This window comes from Montipora capricornis, chromosome 14, assembly GCF_036669925.1.
Source record: "Montipora capricornis isolate CH-2021 chromosome 14, ASM3666992v2, whole genome shotgun sequence".
Classification (NCBI taxonomy): Eukaryota; Metazoa; Cnidaria; class Anthozoa; order Scleractinia; family Acroporidae; genus Montipora; species Montipora capricornis.
The window spans coordinates 4,648,353-4,665,852 of record NC_090896.1 but is presented as its reverse complement, the minus strand read 5'-3'; the positions used below and the strand labels follow the sequence as shown (position 1 = coordinate 4,665,852).

The 17,500-nt window shown below is 40.6% G+C and overlaps 1 protein-coding gene across 1 annotated transcript; it reads left to right on the top strand.

Annotated features, from left to right (window-relative positions):
* Positions 1–4,761: 4,761 nt before the first annotated feature.
* LOC138032603 (uncharacterized) lies at positions 4,762–13,249 on the top strand. The gene is made up of 4 exons (XM_068880310.1): positions 4,762–5,076; positions 7,417–8,088; positions 11,599–11,913; positions 12,384–13,249. The coding sequence occupies exons 1-4, from the start codon at positions 4,818–4,820 to the stop codon at positions 12,845–12,847; spliced, it is 1,710 nt and encodes a 569-aa protein (XP_068736411.1). The 5' UTR covers positions 4,762–4,817; the 3' UTR covers positions 12,848–13,249.
* Positions 13,250–17,500: the final 4,251 nt, after the last annotated feature.

Below are 17,500 nucleotides of genomic sequence, written 5' to 3'. Positions count from 1 at the left end.
CGCTCGCCCCTCGCGCTTGGCTAAATAAACGCTTGTTATGCAGGCTACACAAAGCGCTGCCTTGGGAGGTAACTTTCTTGAATTTCTAGATTGGAGAGTCAAGATATCTCAATATGATTTCAGTTTCCGTGGTTTGCCTTGAAATCATTTCTACGGCAGTTAAGTTTCTTCCCGTTGGGGTTACTGAACGCAAATATACATTGCTGAAATCCATATTTTGTGGTCTATCGGTTTATACCGAAGAGGAAGCAGGGTCAACCCAAAATTTGTGCACAAGGCCAAGAAGTCAGATTTATGAAATCTTGTTCCTTCAGAAACCACTCTTTTATGAGGAACTCCTTTTATTAAACTATGTGAGGGTGGGGATCTCGTAAACGGTGTTTTTGTCCTGACAAGCGCGAGGGAATATCCAATTAATTTTGATGGACAACTTTTCCCGTCTACAACACGTGCATGCTGCCCTGATGCGGCGATAATTGGATAAATTGACAATTTTCTGCTCTCCGCATTCCAGGGCTTGACTTTCAACAACAACAATACGAGTTCGAAATGAAAAGATCTTTTTAGGAATATTTTTGTCAAAAGCCACAACTTGAAATCGTGGCAGCTCCAGTGTCAAGGATTTCATTGCTATTTATCTGATGCCCAGCTATGCTATGGGACCACATCGCCAACGCTTTGACATAACGCTTCGTTTTATGATAGAAACTTTGTATCAAATTTTATTGGCAACTTTCCCTGATTTTTGGTGTTCCTGTTTTGACAACAGATCATATCATCAATGGAGCTAAAACAGCCCAAAAATTCAGCTGTTACAGAACAAGAACAGGAAAAATAGCCGCGAGCCGAGTATAATATTGTTTCTTCCCATTCTTCGTCTACCTCAAACTTGAAGATGGCGACCAAACATACGGAGCTTAATTCGGCTAACCCTGATACTGTTCAGTCGTCCAGTTTCGATTTTAAAACGTATTTATGCCCACAATGGCGGCAGCTTATCCAACACTCACTATAGGTTCTATTTGTTTCATCCAGCGGAATGTGACAAGAATTAATGGTTGCGAAAAATACTGGGCCGGTCTTCGTCCCATTTAAAACTACATTAACTATGCCTGCAGGAATACTTTTAATGAACTCTTTTCAAAAACTGAAGTAAGTAAGAGAAAAATGCATCTCAAACGAGCCGGAATCACCAGTCACATCACTGGAGTTGACCCCATGGAGTGACACTTAACAGATTTTACTCTGTCAACCGGATCCAGCTAGCTGAGGAGTGAATGGGTTAACCAGTCATAGATGTCCCCTCCATTTAAGAGTCACTCGTAACTGTAAAACAGATAATCACTCTCCGGTGGAGAAGAATATTATTCCTTTTTAGTTGGCTATGCCCTTCGACATTTACGGTTGTTCTCTATCATTTATTATTTAACACGAAGTCCGATCCAACCTGATTTTTTGGTGGCCCATTCTCGCCAAAGAGTCTTCTAAATCTTTGAAGGAACAATCAACCTCGTGATTTTCCTTGAGTTACGAATTTTAGCTGACGGTGCATTTAAACCGTTTCCGTCATCCCCCAAGCATACTCCGAATCACGGACTCTTCGAGGTCTGAAAGATATCAACCAGGCCCGGGTTGCTCGAAGCATGGTTAGCGCTAACCGGCGTTAAATCCCCGGGGGGGACTCCCATATGGAACAGACGGGATGCTCGTCGGAAATTTTGAATTTAACCCCTAAAGGAGACCATCTGGGCGTGGCTCAAGCTTTCTGTGACCCCTAAAGGAGACTAATCTGGGCGTGGCTTGAGGAAATTTGACTTCTGTTTCTCTTCGCGTAATTCTGTGTTTCTTCGCGGAACCCTAAACGAGACCTTGGCGGCTTAAAATATTGGCGCTTTGCCCGGAACACCCTAAGCCTAAATTCAAATTTACACCCCTAAGCGAGACGACGAGCATCCCCGTGGGCCCCCCGGGGGTTAAATCATAGAAACCAAAAGGTTTTTATTCCTCTTAACCAACTGTTAGCGCTAACCAGGCTTCCAGCAACCGGCCCCAGTTTGATACCTTAATTAATCTTGGTCTTCCGATGATTAAAGAAAAATTTGGGAAATGTAGTGAAAGACAAAAAAGAGGCAAAGGAGAGAAAATTAGGCACTTTTTTTGGGTTTAGGTCATTTCCGTATAAGCAGTGCATTTGATGCATGATGGCATGAGGTAAGCTTTTGGTTTAAGCAGAAATTGGAATCAGGGACTGAAGAGCAAAGGTGATCAGCTTTTTTCTTATGCCGTCTTTGCGTGTGCTCCCTTTTCTTCTCTTCATCTCTATGAATTCATTGATAAATGCGACTTAAAGGATTCGAAAACGTGAACTTGAGTCAAAGATTCACAAATTGCGGAACAAACCATGGCGCTTACACGGTCATCTCGGTGTCCACAAGTCAGTATACGAAGACGAGCGTTCCGTGACAATTACACCCCAAAAGACGGCTGCAAAGAAGATAGTTCTTCGCCTGACTTTTGTGATAGTCTGGCTGACAGAGGCATGGCCAACTGTAGGTCTTAGAAAGTAATTTGGGACAGCCTCGCTGTCATAGCTAGTATGACATCTCAAAGGTTGTGTTTTCACTAAGACAACTTTGACTAGTTAAAGTCGGAAAAGTCCGTAAGTACAGAGTTAAAAATGCAAGCTGTTTTCACAAGAAAAAACAAGGGATTATCTCGCCTTTATGACCGGAAAGGTAAACCAAAGGTATACCACCTCGCGAGATGGTATAAATTGTCCTGGTAAATGCCGAAGCCAATCACATTGCCCGTAGTGGCAGATGCCTGCCAAATCGTGAGCTGGCAAATATTTTCCAGACGTTGGCGCTCACCTCGTGGTTCACTTTGCAAACAGTGCTTTTTTCACTCGTAATACTTTCCCGTTCCGATTTACAATTCTTTCGGCATTGGTAATTACATCGCTGAGTTCCTCGGCCAGGACCTTACTTATTTCATGGTGACGGCATGCAGAACCCGCAGTACCTTATCTCTCCGCAGTACATCATCTTCAGCATCTTCACCCGCATATTCCACAAGTACCGGCGAAAGCAGCGAGAACAGTCCGACCGAAGGATCTGTTACGCGAAACCGATGTCCATTTTTTTTCAAAGTTGCGCGCATTTGTAATTTGAATCTTCTGAGTAAACGGCTAAAATTTCGGGTTAAATTTCAAACAGAAAACAGATCTCAATAACTATTAAATGTCGGTCTGTAAACAAACACCTAGAAAGAATGTTCAGCTAGAAAAGTATTCTAGGGGAAACACAACCAAAAGTAGGTCGTTTGAGGGTTCGCGATTTAGGCGTTAAATCAACCGGTCAGTGTAAAACGCAGACTGCAGACCAAGGGTAAAATGCAGACTGAGGTTATAACGTAACTGTTGAAAAAGCCCAAACCCCTTAGAAATGCTACCCTTAGGCCAAATCAGGCCTAAAACAATATTTAGGCTTAACTGTTAGCATTTCTAATGAGTTTGGGCTTTTTCAACAGTTAAATTATAACCTCAGTCTGCGTTTTACACTGACCGTAAATCGACACTCCTTGACGCACGCGTGGACTCTCACTGACTAAGTGTGGGGCTTTTTCGACAGATCTGCAAGTGCCCAGTCTAATTGTTAAATGTAGATCTGTGAAAATAATTCTCCGTCTTGTCTTCGGGACAGCCTGCGTGATACTTATTAAAGATTAAAGATTAAAGATATAGTCAGCAGGAAAAAAAAGAACTGACGCTTAATATGGTAGTCTTCAGCATTCGATACACGTGTGAAATCAACACGCGCGTTGACTGTCATTGGCTTCCTGTGCACCGATATTGACTTCATTTGGCGGCGTTCCCTGAAGAAAGAGACAGACGCCACAATACACGCTATTCCTATTATTTAATAGCATGCAAATAATTGACAAACAAGGGAATCCGAAAAAGCAAGAGGCTGATCTAAACAATGCAATTTTTGGTTAAGCAAGTGAATATTTTGAAAAGCCGTGCCAAACCGGGTATCAAGCATAACGGAACGGACGTCATCAATTAACGTCCCTTCAGAAAACCGTAGCCTTTGTCTCGCTCCAGGAAGATTCTAGTTAGCGATGCTTTCCAGATCTATCCAGTTGTGTCAACTTGGATATCTTCAGGTTGCGCGTTTGCATCTAACTTTTTCCGCTTGGTCCATTACAGCAAATTTTGAAATATCATGTGAAGAGACTTATAGTTGAATAAAATAATATAAATACCAAAATCATGACCGTGTAAGTTCAAACAAGTCCTTTTTCTTGCTTCTCTCTCCTTTGCTTGCGTCTCTGATTGGGATCGCGTACAAAACGCCGAAGGAAATTTTAATATGACTGTCAAGATTGCTTTTTCTTTGAACTGGAATATCAGTAATAATTGCTTGCGTATTTAATTGGGAAATCGCATCAATGCGTTCTGCAGCAAAGTTTTAACTGGCAATGTCAAGGCATCTTAGGAGAAGGGAAAATAACGATAAAAGGACAAAAAAATTTACACCCTTGCTTCCTCGAACTAATTACGTTTCTCCAGTTTCTTTTCCCACCCGTGTCAATCACTGTTGGCGTACTTCATTGTGAGAATCGCGTAAATTCGCAGCATGTGATTTCGAACGATAATTGCTTAATTGAGGATTTTTCTGCTCTCGTCATTCCAATCTCCAGGTATAAATTCGATACGTGTGTGTGTGATATAATTAAGTCTTACTTATAAATACCGCTTTCGATCTCTGGCTTACTTGCTGTTCAGTCACTCGACGTACACTGAGTTTATAACTATGGACGATAGCGAAGTGGCATTCAAGGATCCCAAACGATCGTCCAAATGCCGTGCCAGCGATTTTCTTCCCTCCCCAAGGCCATCCTTTGTTTCGCTGATCTTGCTTTTCGTCTGTGGGTGCCTCTGGATGAATAATGAAGCGATAAGAGCCCGTCGTCTTGTTGTGGAAAATCGCTTGCAGATTTTATCGAAGGAGTGCAGATACCAAAAGGACCTAACTCAGCGAGCTGCACGTTTTGCGAGACCACCTCCATCAGGTAATGAATGGTATCGATTAGGAAAATACGTTGTAAAAGCTAACAGAAACGTTTCGCGAGGGTTGGCTATTGTTGAAATCGTAAGTAAAAGTGATCAGACTTTGTCTAATTTACTGAATTTACGAGCTTTTCAAGCAGCAAGAGAGCGACCAAACACAACATCTATGCAGTAAAAATTCATTGAACTTTTACACCTTGATCGAGCATATTCTTGTTAAGCATAATGTCTACTTCGCTTGCTTAAGAATGGGGAAGTAATTATTCACCATTGTGACAATCCGTTCTTCGATTCTTCCCCTTTTTAAAGGGGTTGAAAGTAGATGCCTGTTACTCGCCCTTTTGGGACATAGCACCTTTGTAACATTTAGATCATATGTTCACCTGAAAGAATGCCAAAAAATCTTTTTATCATTTCCTAATTAAGGCTAAAAAAGATTCAGCTTTTTAGACATTTTACTCTTTCTCTCAGCCCCTTGTTTTTATAAATAATGAAAAGCTTCTTTTAGATAAACAATAATTTATTGTCCGATTTCCCTAGGTGGCAGACGCCTTTATGAAAGATAATTTCCAGATACCCTCCTTGCTCCCCAAGGAGGTTGACTGCAACTGAAAACAATGGGTAATATTCGAAATAATGGAAACCTGTGGAAACTTCGTAACCTAAGTAGCGGCCCAAAGGGAGGGGGGAGGGGAGGGGAGGAAAGGGGAAGGGTAGGGGGACTCAGGGATGAGGAAGAAAAGAAAGACAGTGGGCGATCGTGTCTGGTGTGAAATGAATGCAATGCCAGAGTTTGACAGAGCTTGAATACCTTGTGTGACAAAAAGAGGTTCAATTTTTGGTGTTTGTTTTTTTAATTAAAATTAATTTGAAATTTGTCATTGGGTGGATTCATCTTAAACATTCGTTTTGAAAACTGAGTGCTTGACGGTTGGGTTGCTTCTCCAAGAATGATGTTAATAGGTAAAAAAATCAAAGCCAATTTTGCTTAAAACGAATGTTTAAAATGAAGCCACCCACTTGCAAATGTCAAACTAATTTAGAATAAAAATAAAAACAAAATTGAACCTCTTTTTGTCACACAAGTTATTCAAGCCCTGTTACCCGAAACGCTGGCTCGTGGAACGTGGAACGTGGGTAACCCACACTCCTTATCCACGACCTCGACCCACCACCACGACATTTAGCTATACTCCACTTGAACGGGTGTCCATGATAAAATACCCAATGTATTATATTTTTTTCCTGATCGATCATTCTATCTCTATTTACCAGCACTTTGTGTATCGCCGGTATCCCCAAACATGCTCCTGATATGACGCTGACCACGAACACTTTTTCTTATTGAAGGAGTGATCGACATAAATTTGTCTGGTCACTTTCATATTTGTTCCAAAAAATTAGCAAGTGATACAAACTTACATAGCAACAGAATTACGATAAGTTCGAAGCAAATTTCCAGCAGTAAGATAGACTCACAATCCAAGTTTCTTCTACATTAGTCGAGTTGCGCCCTTCGGATCTGGGCCCGTTTCTCGAAAGTCCCGAAACTTTACGGCCCATTTTCGGGTGTCACAATTCCGTTTATAACCCAAGAACGGAGAGAATTTAAGTCGTCAAACTTCACAGTCATTTTTCTTTTTGTCACCTTCAAAACATGTTAAAAGATCGGCTTTCCAAAGCGGAAAGCGGTTGGCAGTTTCACAAATGGCTTTTCGGACCCGAAAAGTTTTCGGGACTTTCGAGAAACGGGCCTCAGGACAGAATTTTTAAATTTGCTTGATCTGACTGGTGCTGCCTTTTAGATGTCCACTAGCCTTTTTTTGTTTAATTTTACGGCGATTGTCCTCTCTATCCAAACACTGACGACGCCGCGACTCCTCAAAATGAAATACAGCGGTCAAGTTAGCGTCTGGGAATTGAACTCTCTTCTTATGATTAAGGTCTGTCCAAACGGAAACTCTTTTTCAATGAGACATGCAAGGAAATGTGTTTGTTGACCATTTTGTGTTCTTTGTTAAGGTGTGAACAAAAAGGTTGTAGGTCTTACCAAGCTGGCAGGCTTTTCGTTTAGTGCGAAATGTTATGTCTTCGCTCAATAAGTGCTTATTTACAAACCGTTTGTCTCTTGAAAACACTAAAAAGGTATTAAGCTGAAGTGGAAGGTCCAGTGCATTGATAGACAGATCAGCTTTCTGGGCGTCTTACAAAGAAAATCGCTAAGAAGGGCTGAGATTTTAAATACTCTTGTTCTACGTTTGGGTGGTGAATTTCCTTGTCCATCTTAAGGTTACAGAAAGCAGACAATATCAAAGGATTAAATAGTTTGTTTCCTTCTGTAGCTATGAATGAAGAAGCAACGACAGGTAAACAGAGAAATCGAAGACAGGCGCCCTACAATCCCGAAGATACTACCGATGGGAACTTCACCACGGATAATGAATTTGAACATATCGACAATTACTTTGAACAGATGGGCAAGTACTTGGAGAGCCTACGTCTTATTCCTCTTGAGTATTGCAACGCGACCGAAAGGCTTTGCCCTGCAGGTCCCCCAGGACAGCTTGGCGAAACGGGACCTCGAGGACCCCCGGGCCAAACCGGACGAAAAGGAAAAAAAGGCAGTCCTGGTCGCAGAGGACCCCCCGGGAAGAATGGAGATGAAGGGGCCCCCGGAGCAAGAGGATACAAGGGAGATACGGGCCCGCCGGGACCAATGGGCCCCCCTGGACCATCTGAAGCCGCGCCATTGTCTGCCCCAGAAGCCTCCGTTACAGCAGTGAAACTAATTGAAGACGCGAAAACGAATGTCCCAGCGGGATTTTATTGTACAGCCAGTGGAAGTCCTCGTCCAACTATCTCATGGCGATTCAAGGGTCAGACGCTTTCGCCAGGCGATAAATATTCAATCAATGATGATGGAACGCTGATTATTCTCAACTATGTGAGCAGTGACGATATTGGCCAGTATACTTGTGTTGCAACTAATACTCTCGGATCATCCGAATCTTCAGGTAAGATTTTCGTTATTATTCACACGATAATCTACTCAATAGCAGTGGCTGAGTTGCCCGGCCTTAGCATTAAAGCGAGGTTACCGTGACCTCCTTTTGATGCCAATCTCTCGGCATTGTTCCCAGGGTCTCTTCTATTCCCTTCCACTGCTATTGGAGACCCTGGAAGCGAAGTTGACAAACGTCTTTTTCGTTTCACGGTATATGAAGTCTTGTTGCAGTCACAACAAGACATCTTCCATCCGATAAAGACAGTAAATTTATTATTCAACTCCCACTGAATACATAAATTATTTCCGCGCACCGGTGGCTCAGTTGGTTGAGCACGCGGGAGGTCGTGAGTTCAACTCCGGCCGGACCAACACTCAGGGTCTTTAAATAACTGAGGAGAAAGTGCTGCCTTTGTAATTACATTCTGCAAATGGTAAGACTCTCTAGTCTTCTCGGATAAGGACGATAAACCGTAGGCCCCGTCTCACAACCCTTCAATGTTCATAATCCTGTGGGACGTAAAAGAGTAGGGCATGTAGTTCCCGGTGTTGTGGTCTGTCTTCTGTGATGTATCATGGTTGGGAGGGTAAATGTTCGCAGATATTAGCTACACCAAGCTACTCTAAAGTCCGAGGGTAAAGAAAGATATATGATATGATATGATATGATATGATATGATGAATGACAAAAAGAAAAGAAAACTTACCAATCGCTGGCAATCTGACACAAATTTCTCATGATTATTGCAAACCTTTTGCTCCTGTTTCTTGGTTTACCTATCTTATCTACAAAAAAGGTAAAGGAACTGTAAATTCTGATATTCAATAACTAGTTTACGAACATTCTCGTCAGCTTCCGTATTGGATATCTAAAACATCAACATACTCCCACCTTTTCCTCGGGTTTGTAATATATTTTACAATGGTTGTACTCGTATGGCATTCGTAGGGTGAATAAATGTATACGTGGCAACTTAAGATTTTCAGATTACTATCGAACATTGCCAAAGGTTTCCAATTTATTTCCGAAGAACATTGCCGAAGATGACTGGAACGGGTCTGCTGTTGTAATTGTACCATAAGCGCTTTCTGCACCACTTACGAGTTGTGTCAAGGCATAGTTAATCGAGGGACTGGTTATGAAGCCTTGGAACTTTCAAAAGCGAGAACAATGTTGTTGCAATCGATGTTGAATTGACCGTGACCCTGCACAATCTTTTGTTTTTGGTTCGCAAATTAGTTGCGCATAATTTAATCGAAGGATTTGATTGGTTATCTTCTCGAAAAAAGGTGTGTTTTGTGCAGGGTCAAGGCCAAAAATACGGACAAAAACATGAAACAAAGGAACTTGTCCAGTTTCATAACCATCTCCATGCATTAACTATGGTCAAGGACTCAAACACGAGTAATGACACTTATTTGCTGGATTAAATTTCGCTTTAATTGAATAATGAAATCAATTTCAAAACGAATGAAATGTGAAGGCGTCTTAACACTTTGGTCGTAGATTGTGGCTCCTGGTAAAACTTAGGTTTTTCATTTCAACCTACCTCTACATTAACACTGCACGACTTCTTTTAGTTCATGCCCCGGTTGTTCGAAAGCCGATTAACGCTAATCCCAGATTAAAAGTTAACCAAAAAGTTTCTTTCTCTACTCCCAATTGCTGTTAAACGCTCATATTCGGCAAAACTTTACATTAGAAGAAGTCAATCTTGAAAACAAAATAAGCAAAAGAAACTTTGACCGACAGTTGAAAACATGAAACAAAAGTTAACGCTAATCCTGGATTAAATTACTCGGCTTCAGAACAACCGGGCTCAGGAGTCAAACTTTGTTGTTACCTTATTATAGGAAATTAACAATGCACGTTGACAACGCGACGAAAATTTACGTTACACTAAATTAACGCGCATTTTTGAAAAGTTAGGTTTACATGCACTAAATTAACGTGAATTTTTCGATAAGCATCTTGCTTTACTTACTGCGATTTTGATAATTCTGCGAACTCGCACTTTACATTTCTGAACGCCAAACTGCGTTTTGGCTTTCGTGAATAAAACCTTCCAAGACAAGTCCACGGATGTTTCTAAGTTTTTTTTACAGCCGCAAATTTTGTTTTGAAGCCTAACTAGACCCTATCAATTCAAAAGATCTTTCAAAGCCCCAGTATGTTGCAGTAATACGAATTTGCTGCACTTACAAAATCTCATGGAGAAAAAGAAGCATTTACAGTAGTTAGCTTTTGGAATTGCTCAAATGGATCTAGTGAGGAACTAATAAGGTTTTGTAATGAAATAAAGGTGCTTTAAAATAACAATGTTGTAAAATAGCGTGCATTAAATTTACATCGACATTAATTAAGATACATTAAATTAACGCGAATTTTGTAAAATCGCGTTAATAAAGTGCGTTCTTAATTTCCTATAAGGTATATACCTAGCCTTTCACTCACCAAAACGAGCACTGTGATTGGTTGGTTCTTGGTCACGTGCCCCTGATCAAATTCAAATGTATCGCGATCGGGATACAATTGCACAGTTGTTGCCCGCTCCGGATGTTTTGCTGCGATTAATGACGGAAAAGTCTAAATATACAACAAAGCACTTAAAGTCTGGTCCCTCGGGAAACTAGTTAGTTTTGTTTTCCCGAGAGAACTCTCGGGAAAACAAAACTAACTGTTTCCCTCGGGACAATACATTCAGTGTATATTAATCCGAAGGTACCTATGACAATTATCAAGTATGTTGTGAGCGAAAATGTAGCCATGCAAAAAAAAAAAAAGAAATCGTGCGCGCCTCACGGCGCCACGATTGCAATGATATCCTTGCGATAAAACTCATCTCGGACCTGCAACTTGGCTTTTACAAAAATGTGAACTGTATCTAATCGCAGTGTGACCTGTGCGAAAATGAATGAAACACATTCGGTAGTCAACTATTGTTTCTATGTTCTTTTTTGCTTGCTTCTTCGTTTGTCTCTTACGGATGCCCTTAATAACGAAAATGAGGCATAACTCAACGAAACTGGGAGCAGTGCTAGCAGCATATTATGCCACTTTTAACCAGGACCAGAGGGTCAACCCATAGGCTGTTAGCTATTGCACGAGCTCTCTCTTTCTCTCTCTCATCCGGAGAAAGCGTGTTACTAAGGATTGCGTGAGGGGACTTTCGCAAACAGTTAAAAGGGCGAGGTCGGTTGCGCGTATCTCCTCAATTAGTGGCGATTTCCGAAATGGAGGATAGGAAAAGAGGTTAGCTCCCTTAAAAGATATCCTAATATTCTGAAAAGTTAATAGCCCATTTCCGAGTTGCTGCATGTTTCAGTTTCAAAGCGAGTCTTGGTGCACAACCATTCAAATGGAAATGAGTTGCGTATTCGTATGCAAATCGAACTCATTTCCCTTTCAATAGTTGAGCACTAAGACTCACTTCGAAACGGAAACAAACAGGAACTCGGAAATGGCGCATTAGCTTCATGTTTTTTGAACGTGCCTTCTTTGTTTCCTCTCCATGAACAGGCGTCTTGTCAAATTTTATATCCATTCCACACGTGGCTATACACCCAAAGAATCAGACACAAGAAGGAAAATCGCAAGCCACGTTTAATTGCTCTTTAACGGGCGGATATCCTCCGGGGAAAATCGGATGGCGATTCAACAACAAGACAATCGTGCCAGGAGATAAGTATACCATTGACGAAGATGGAGGAACACTCACAATCAAAGACTTGGAGTATCGTAAACATGGCGATGCGGGGAACTACACTTGTGTTGGGACGAACAACGCTGGGTCATCACAAGCCTCTGGCCATTTATCAGTATCGCCATATTACGGTAAGAAGTCCGTTTGTAGAGCTCGATGTTCACCCGTAATACTTTTTCGTGATATTTCTATCGCCTGAGTCATGCACGTCTTACCTCCTAATTATGATAGAATGGAAAAAAATTCTCCCGATTCTGATTGGCTAAGAGAAATGCAGTTTGCAGGAGACACAATGTTGAAAAGAGGTAACTCAATGCAGAACAAAAGGAGTAACTAACTAAGCATTTTCATTGGTCATTGATCAAAAAACTCACAGATAGCCAATCTAATGCGAGCCCTAGATGGTGGAAAATTTGGATACGCAATACATCACAAGTACCAGTTACTCCTTAATCGTGGCACTGTCTTTGCAAATAATGCACTCAAACTATTTTGTCGATCGATTTCCGGGGAAACCTTTGAAGGCCCTATTAGCGCTCATCTAAGGAAGTTGTTCTATCGGTTAAATACAGTTGCTTATTAATCTTTGATTATTTTACAGAATATTGCGATTGTTGGAGAAGCAATTATAAATATGGAACATGGTCAATGTCTTACAGAGGTTCAGTTGACGCTATCGATTTCCAAACGGATGGTGACGTCATTTTACAAGGGTACCGCCTGTGGGGAGTGGTCTTTTCTTCAACTGTTTTCAACGTCACCATCGGTTTGTACGATGGTGATACCCTGATCGCCGAAAAGACTGGGTCCTATCCTACCAGTTATGATGTGAAGACATTCGAAGTGCATTTCCCCAAGCAAATTCATATTCGTGCGAATGTCAGGTACACTGCGACTTCCAAAATCACCACAAAATCCAAGTCTTATTACCTTAGGAGTAATCGAGCAAAGTTCTTTTGTTCTGGAGTTTTCGTCACCTTTTCAAGATCATTAAAACGCAGAACCCGTTCTTCTGTTTCTTGGGGACAGATTCCAGCTTTGATTTTCCGTTCATTGCAGTGTTAAGAAACTCTGCAACATTCTGGAGAAAATGAAATGGAAAGTAATCTCTTCAAAGGTCAAGAAATTATTAGGATTACTCAAAATAAATTTAAAATAAAAACATTGATTGAATTTTGGCTGACCTACTTAAATTTCAGTGTGTTAATTGTCATAAAGATCGGTTTTAAAATGGAAAATGTATTTGTGTGACCTTTCTCGTGTTATTGCATAATTATTTCCATTTTAATTCACACACACCTGTTTCTAATTATCTTAATTTCTTTACATTCGACAACGATGCATGAGGTCGTCGAAACACCATGAAACATTTTTATGGTTAATTTTCCTGTTAAAATGTGTTAGTCATCCAGTGTAATGAAGTTACAGCAATCTTTGAAATTGAATTAAACTGAGCTCTTACTTATATACGTTTTATTCTTTTGTTTTGCTTGTTGAGTAAAATATTGCTTTTGATTGTTTGTTCGTCTCAGTAACCCCACTCGACTGATCCTATGATCAACAAAACGGTTTAATGAAAAGGAGGTGTGGATAAGAGGAAATTGGGAAAAAAAGCGATATTGCTCCTAGTAGGAGTGGGACCTGGGACCTGTTGTTCAATAAACTATTTTACAATGACTGCAAAATTCTCTCAAGCTCATTGGCTAATTTTTATAGTCACCTCGTAAAATCCGATGTACTCCCTTTTGCTGCCTACGTATACATGTACTTGAAACGGCGCGATGGGCACTGTGCGAGTGGTGGATCGTTTAAGCAACGGCGAATGCTATGACAACGGCAAAACAATGGAAACGCAGATGGCAAATAATCGTGCAGCACGTGCGGCACGCATTTTGTCGCACTATGCAAAACAACAACGTGGAAAAAAAACTTACGGCTTTGACGATGACACTACCTTACAACATCGAAACTATTATTCCCTATCCTTATTTCAACACCATTTTTACCAATCTGGTTTTTGAGATATTTCGCTCTCGTTAAGCCATGCGAACAAGATGCAATAATCGTGAAATACTTAAACAGCGCAAGTCATATTTAGACGAGAAGTTCCCTTTACCGTTAGCATTGCCAGTGCTTAACCTCCCTGGTAACTACAGTAACTAAGTAATAAATAAAGTTAACCTGTCTGCAATTGGCGAGAAGTCCCACGCCAGTGCAAAGGCATCGTACGATTCAAAGTTTGTACCATAAAGGAACCACTCCACCTTGTTATGGCTAGGAAACTGGATCCGAGTTGCAATACTTCGACCTGGGGCCGAGGTTTGTTAACCAGTTGGGAAACTGAAAGTAACGTGTAAGTCGGATCATTTCGCTCTAACGAAGGGCTAACGTTTTCTAAAAGCTATCTAAGCATACGCTGGTCGATTTAGTTTATCAACTTAGTTAATAGTGTCAATTTCCCTGATTCAAACACCTACCGAAGCAGCACCACGGTAATACTTAATAAAGGAACTATAACTACATTAAATAAAGGAAAGGAACTTTATTTAAGTGTCTAGTCGTTCCAGTGCTGAAGCACTGATTGGGGACACTGTAAATTGAAATTAACACTTAACACAAATCAAGTCAAATGTTGGAGAGGGGAAATTGGAGTACCCGGAGAAAAACCTCTCGTACCCTAGCCACATTGGTGGGAGACGAGTGCTCTCATTACTGCGCTATCTCTGCACCCGGCCTACATGGGACAGCTTGTATCGCAGTTCAAGACTTCAGATTTCGTCACCAGCAAGAGACCAAGTGTGAAAACTTCTCAGGTTTACTTCGTGTTAACTGAAAATTCATTTGTTGACGCATTCCTTCTTCTTAAAGCCTTGTCATAAGTAACCCAATCGATGAGCAAGGAACTGGGGGCTTGAAGTTCGGCGAAGGAGACAGCTTCGAAATTGGAACTGTAATCAGTCCAGTGAAATCTGAATAAGTACTTTTAAGTGTGTAAATGCTTTACTGTAAATTCATCGACCACAATAATGATAATAATAACAACTTTGATTTGGCACAAGAGCACCAATTGGGGACACTAACGAAATTTACTCAAATCAAATCAAATCAAATCAAATATTGGATTTTGTGGAGAGGGGAAACCGGAGTACCTGGAGAAAACCCTCTCGGAGCAGAGTAGAGAACCAACAAACTCAATTCACATATGACGCCCGAGTCTGGGAATCGAACCTTGGCCACTTTGGTGGGAGGCGAGTGGTATCACCACTGCCCCACCCCACCTCCCCAAATCATCATCATCATCAGGGTTCCCACTCTACTATGAAAACAAAATTCTAGACTCTTCCCTGGCTTTCCTTGACATAATCTTTTAGGATTTTCTAGTAATCCGAGAGGATAAGAAAGACCAATTTTAACTGTGTTCAGTCAGTTTAATAACGGTAAATTTTTCATTGTTCTGCCCATCATAAAAAAGCACATGGATAGCAAAGAAACGCATTTTAAGTGGTTTTAATAAATGCGAAGAAAATTTATCCAGATGAGAGAAATAAAATTTCCCTGTCTTTTCCCTGACTTTTGAGCTCTTTTTTTCAAATTCCCTGACTGTTTTCAAAATTCCCTGACCTTGAAAATGTTTCGAGTTTCATTGACTTTTCAAGGTGAGTGGAAGCCATGACTATCCTTGATCTTAATACTCTGTGGGCGCTAACGGCCTGTTTGAAGCGGTAATTTTGTCCGCTTGCTACCACAAAGGCCTATGCGTGGCTCTTTTCTATGCTTTGTTGTTAGTGGAAGGGGCAGCTTCTGCAAGTACCGGAGCAGCAATTACATAAAACAAAACAAACAAAAGCCAGAAAACAAAACAACTCCAAATAAAGACTAATCCCAACAACCTCGTTCCCAGGGTCTTCTCGGCTTTCAATATGGCGGCGGGTCTTGAGAAGACCCTGGCACACAGTGAACTAAGAAGATCGCTGATTGGTGCTTTTCTCACATGAACTCTAATTGGTTTAATGTCGAAAGAAAGATGGCGGCTAGTGAGGAGAGCCAGAAGAAGAACAGAATTCGTGTTTAAATCATTTTCAAAATTGTAGCTGTTCCGTAAGAAGCAGCCGCAAATTAACAAGCATAACAGTCAAAAATAATTCACCGTTTTTTCACGTTGCACGGTGATCTACATCAGGCCTCGATTCCAATTAAAACTACGTTGGCTTTTCACGACCTCTGGCATAGCGATCGCTCTATAATATAGAAGGATATAATGGTGTTTGAAAGACGTAACGGTAATTAAGTGATTGTATTTCGTACGTACCTTTACGTTTTGGTTCATTTTGGCGTCTCACAATTGTAATTCCCCGACGCGAGTATTGTTACTGTTGTTCAATGTTTTTAACAATGTCAGATTGTGTTACAAATTATAAAATTGTGCAACAGGGTTCATAGATTATTGATGTGGTTGATTTAGCAGTTGTATGTGGTTCTGTTGACTCGTGTGACAGCTGCAATGAAGGCGGGTCTGTTAAATACAGGTCAAGACTAGAGGTCGCTGCTCCAATAATCAACAATTAAGCCAAAAGTTTCCCCGAGACCTGAAACAACATTTTTGTTGAGTGATTAGCGCTAGCAGACACTTTTGGTGTTGTTTATTTGTCTGCAGCACGGTGACATGTACACTCACCTGTGGAAATTGACCTGTGTTTTATTTCAATAGACCTGCAGCTGCAGTAATCCATATTCTTTCCTATCTCTTCCACACTCTTCAGCTAGTGCATGGTGTACAGAGAGATCTAGCTCGGTCGGTTTTCATCATTGCCTTTTACTTTCATTAATAAAAAATATTAATCTCCTCACCCCAAACAAAGTGCATGTCATCTTGTAATTTTCCAAGAGAGTTATTTAAGATTGTGAAGTCTTATCAATAATTATTATTCTTGAAAGTAATTGTAAGGCTTATCATTATAGTCTTCTTGACCTGTCAATTCGCTAATGACTTCAATTTTTGCCTCTTCTGATTTAAAAATATAAATATATATATTAAACAGTATTCTTTAATTTTGTACACATTACTTTTTTAGCATCACACTCCTGTGAGTTTTCTTGTACTCCATAACTCCAATAATTTAAGTTGAATTATTCGTTTTCAAAACATGCTTTGAAAATATTCTCTAGCATTGCTCAAGTTGTGGCATTTTAATTACTGTCTGAAGATGTGGTACATCGAGTGATTTGGGGGAAGATTGCGGACTGGACAGGGGGATTGGGAAATAAAATTGAAGGTGACAAAGCACAGGAAATTTGCAACTTCACCAGCAACAAGAAACTATTTCACAAAAAGAAATAGTGTTTTGTTTCTGGAATGGTAAGGGCAGGAGAAAAGATAAAATACTGTAAATTGTGGGTCACTTGGTCGGTCATATATATTTCGCTTCGTCTATTGAAACTCTCAACAAAGAAGGACAAAAATGTGGACGCAAACTCTCTGAACGGTTAGAAGCCTGTCAAGGAATATTAACCATTAAAGAGAAGAACATAATGATCCTTGTCTACAAATACCTAATTTTCCTTCAAATGCCACAGCATAAAATTTCAAATTCCATTTTCTGTGAATCTTCCATTACTTGTGGTACATGTGAACCTAGGTAGTTACCAGTACTAGCTTTAAAATAACTGGTTCCTGGAAAACCCAATTTACTACAGTAACTACAACTTACCAGTGGGAAG

What these genes read in the sequence shown, in the direction of transcription:
- LOC138032603 (XM_068880310.1), top strand. Translation starts at nt 4,818, where the DNA reads ATGGACGATAGCGAAGTGGCATTCAAGGATCCCAAACGATCGTCCAAA. An exon ending in TGCGAGACCACCTCCATCAG is followed by an intron (nt 5,077 to 7,416) that starts GTAATGAATGGT and finishes TTCCTTCTGTAG; the next exon opens with CTATGAATGAAGAAGCAACG. An exon ending in ATCAGTATCGCCATATTACG is followed by an intron (nt 11,914 to 12,383) that starts GTAAGAAGTCCG and finishes ATTATTTTACAG; the next exon opens with AATATTGCGATTGTTGGAGA.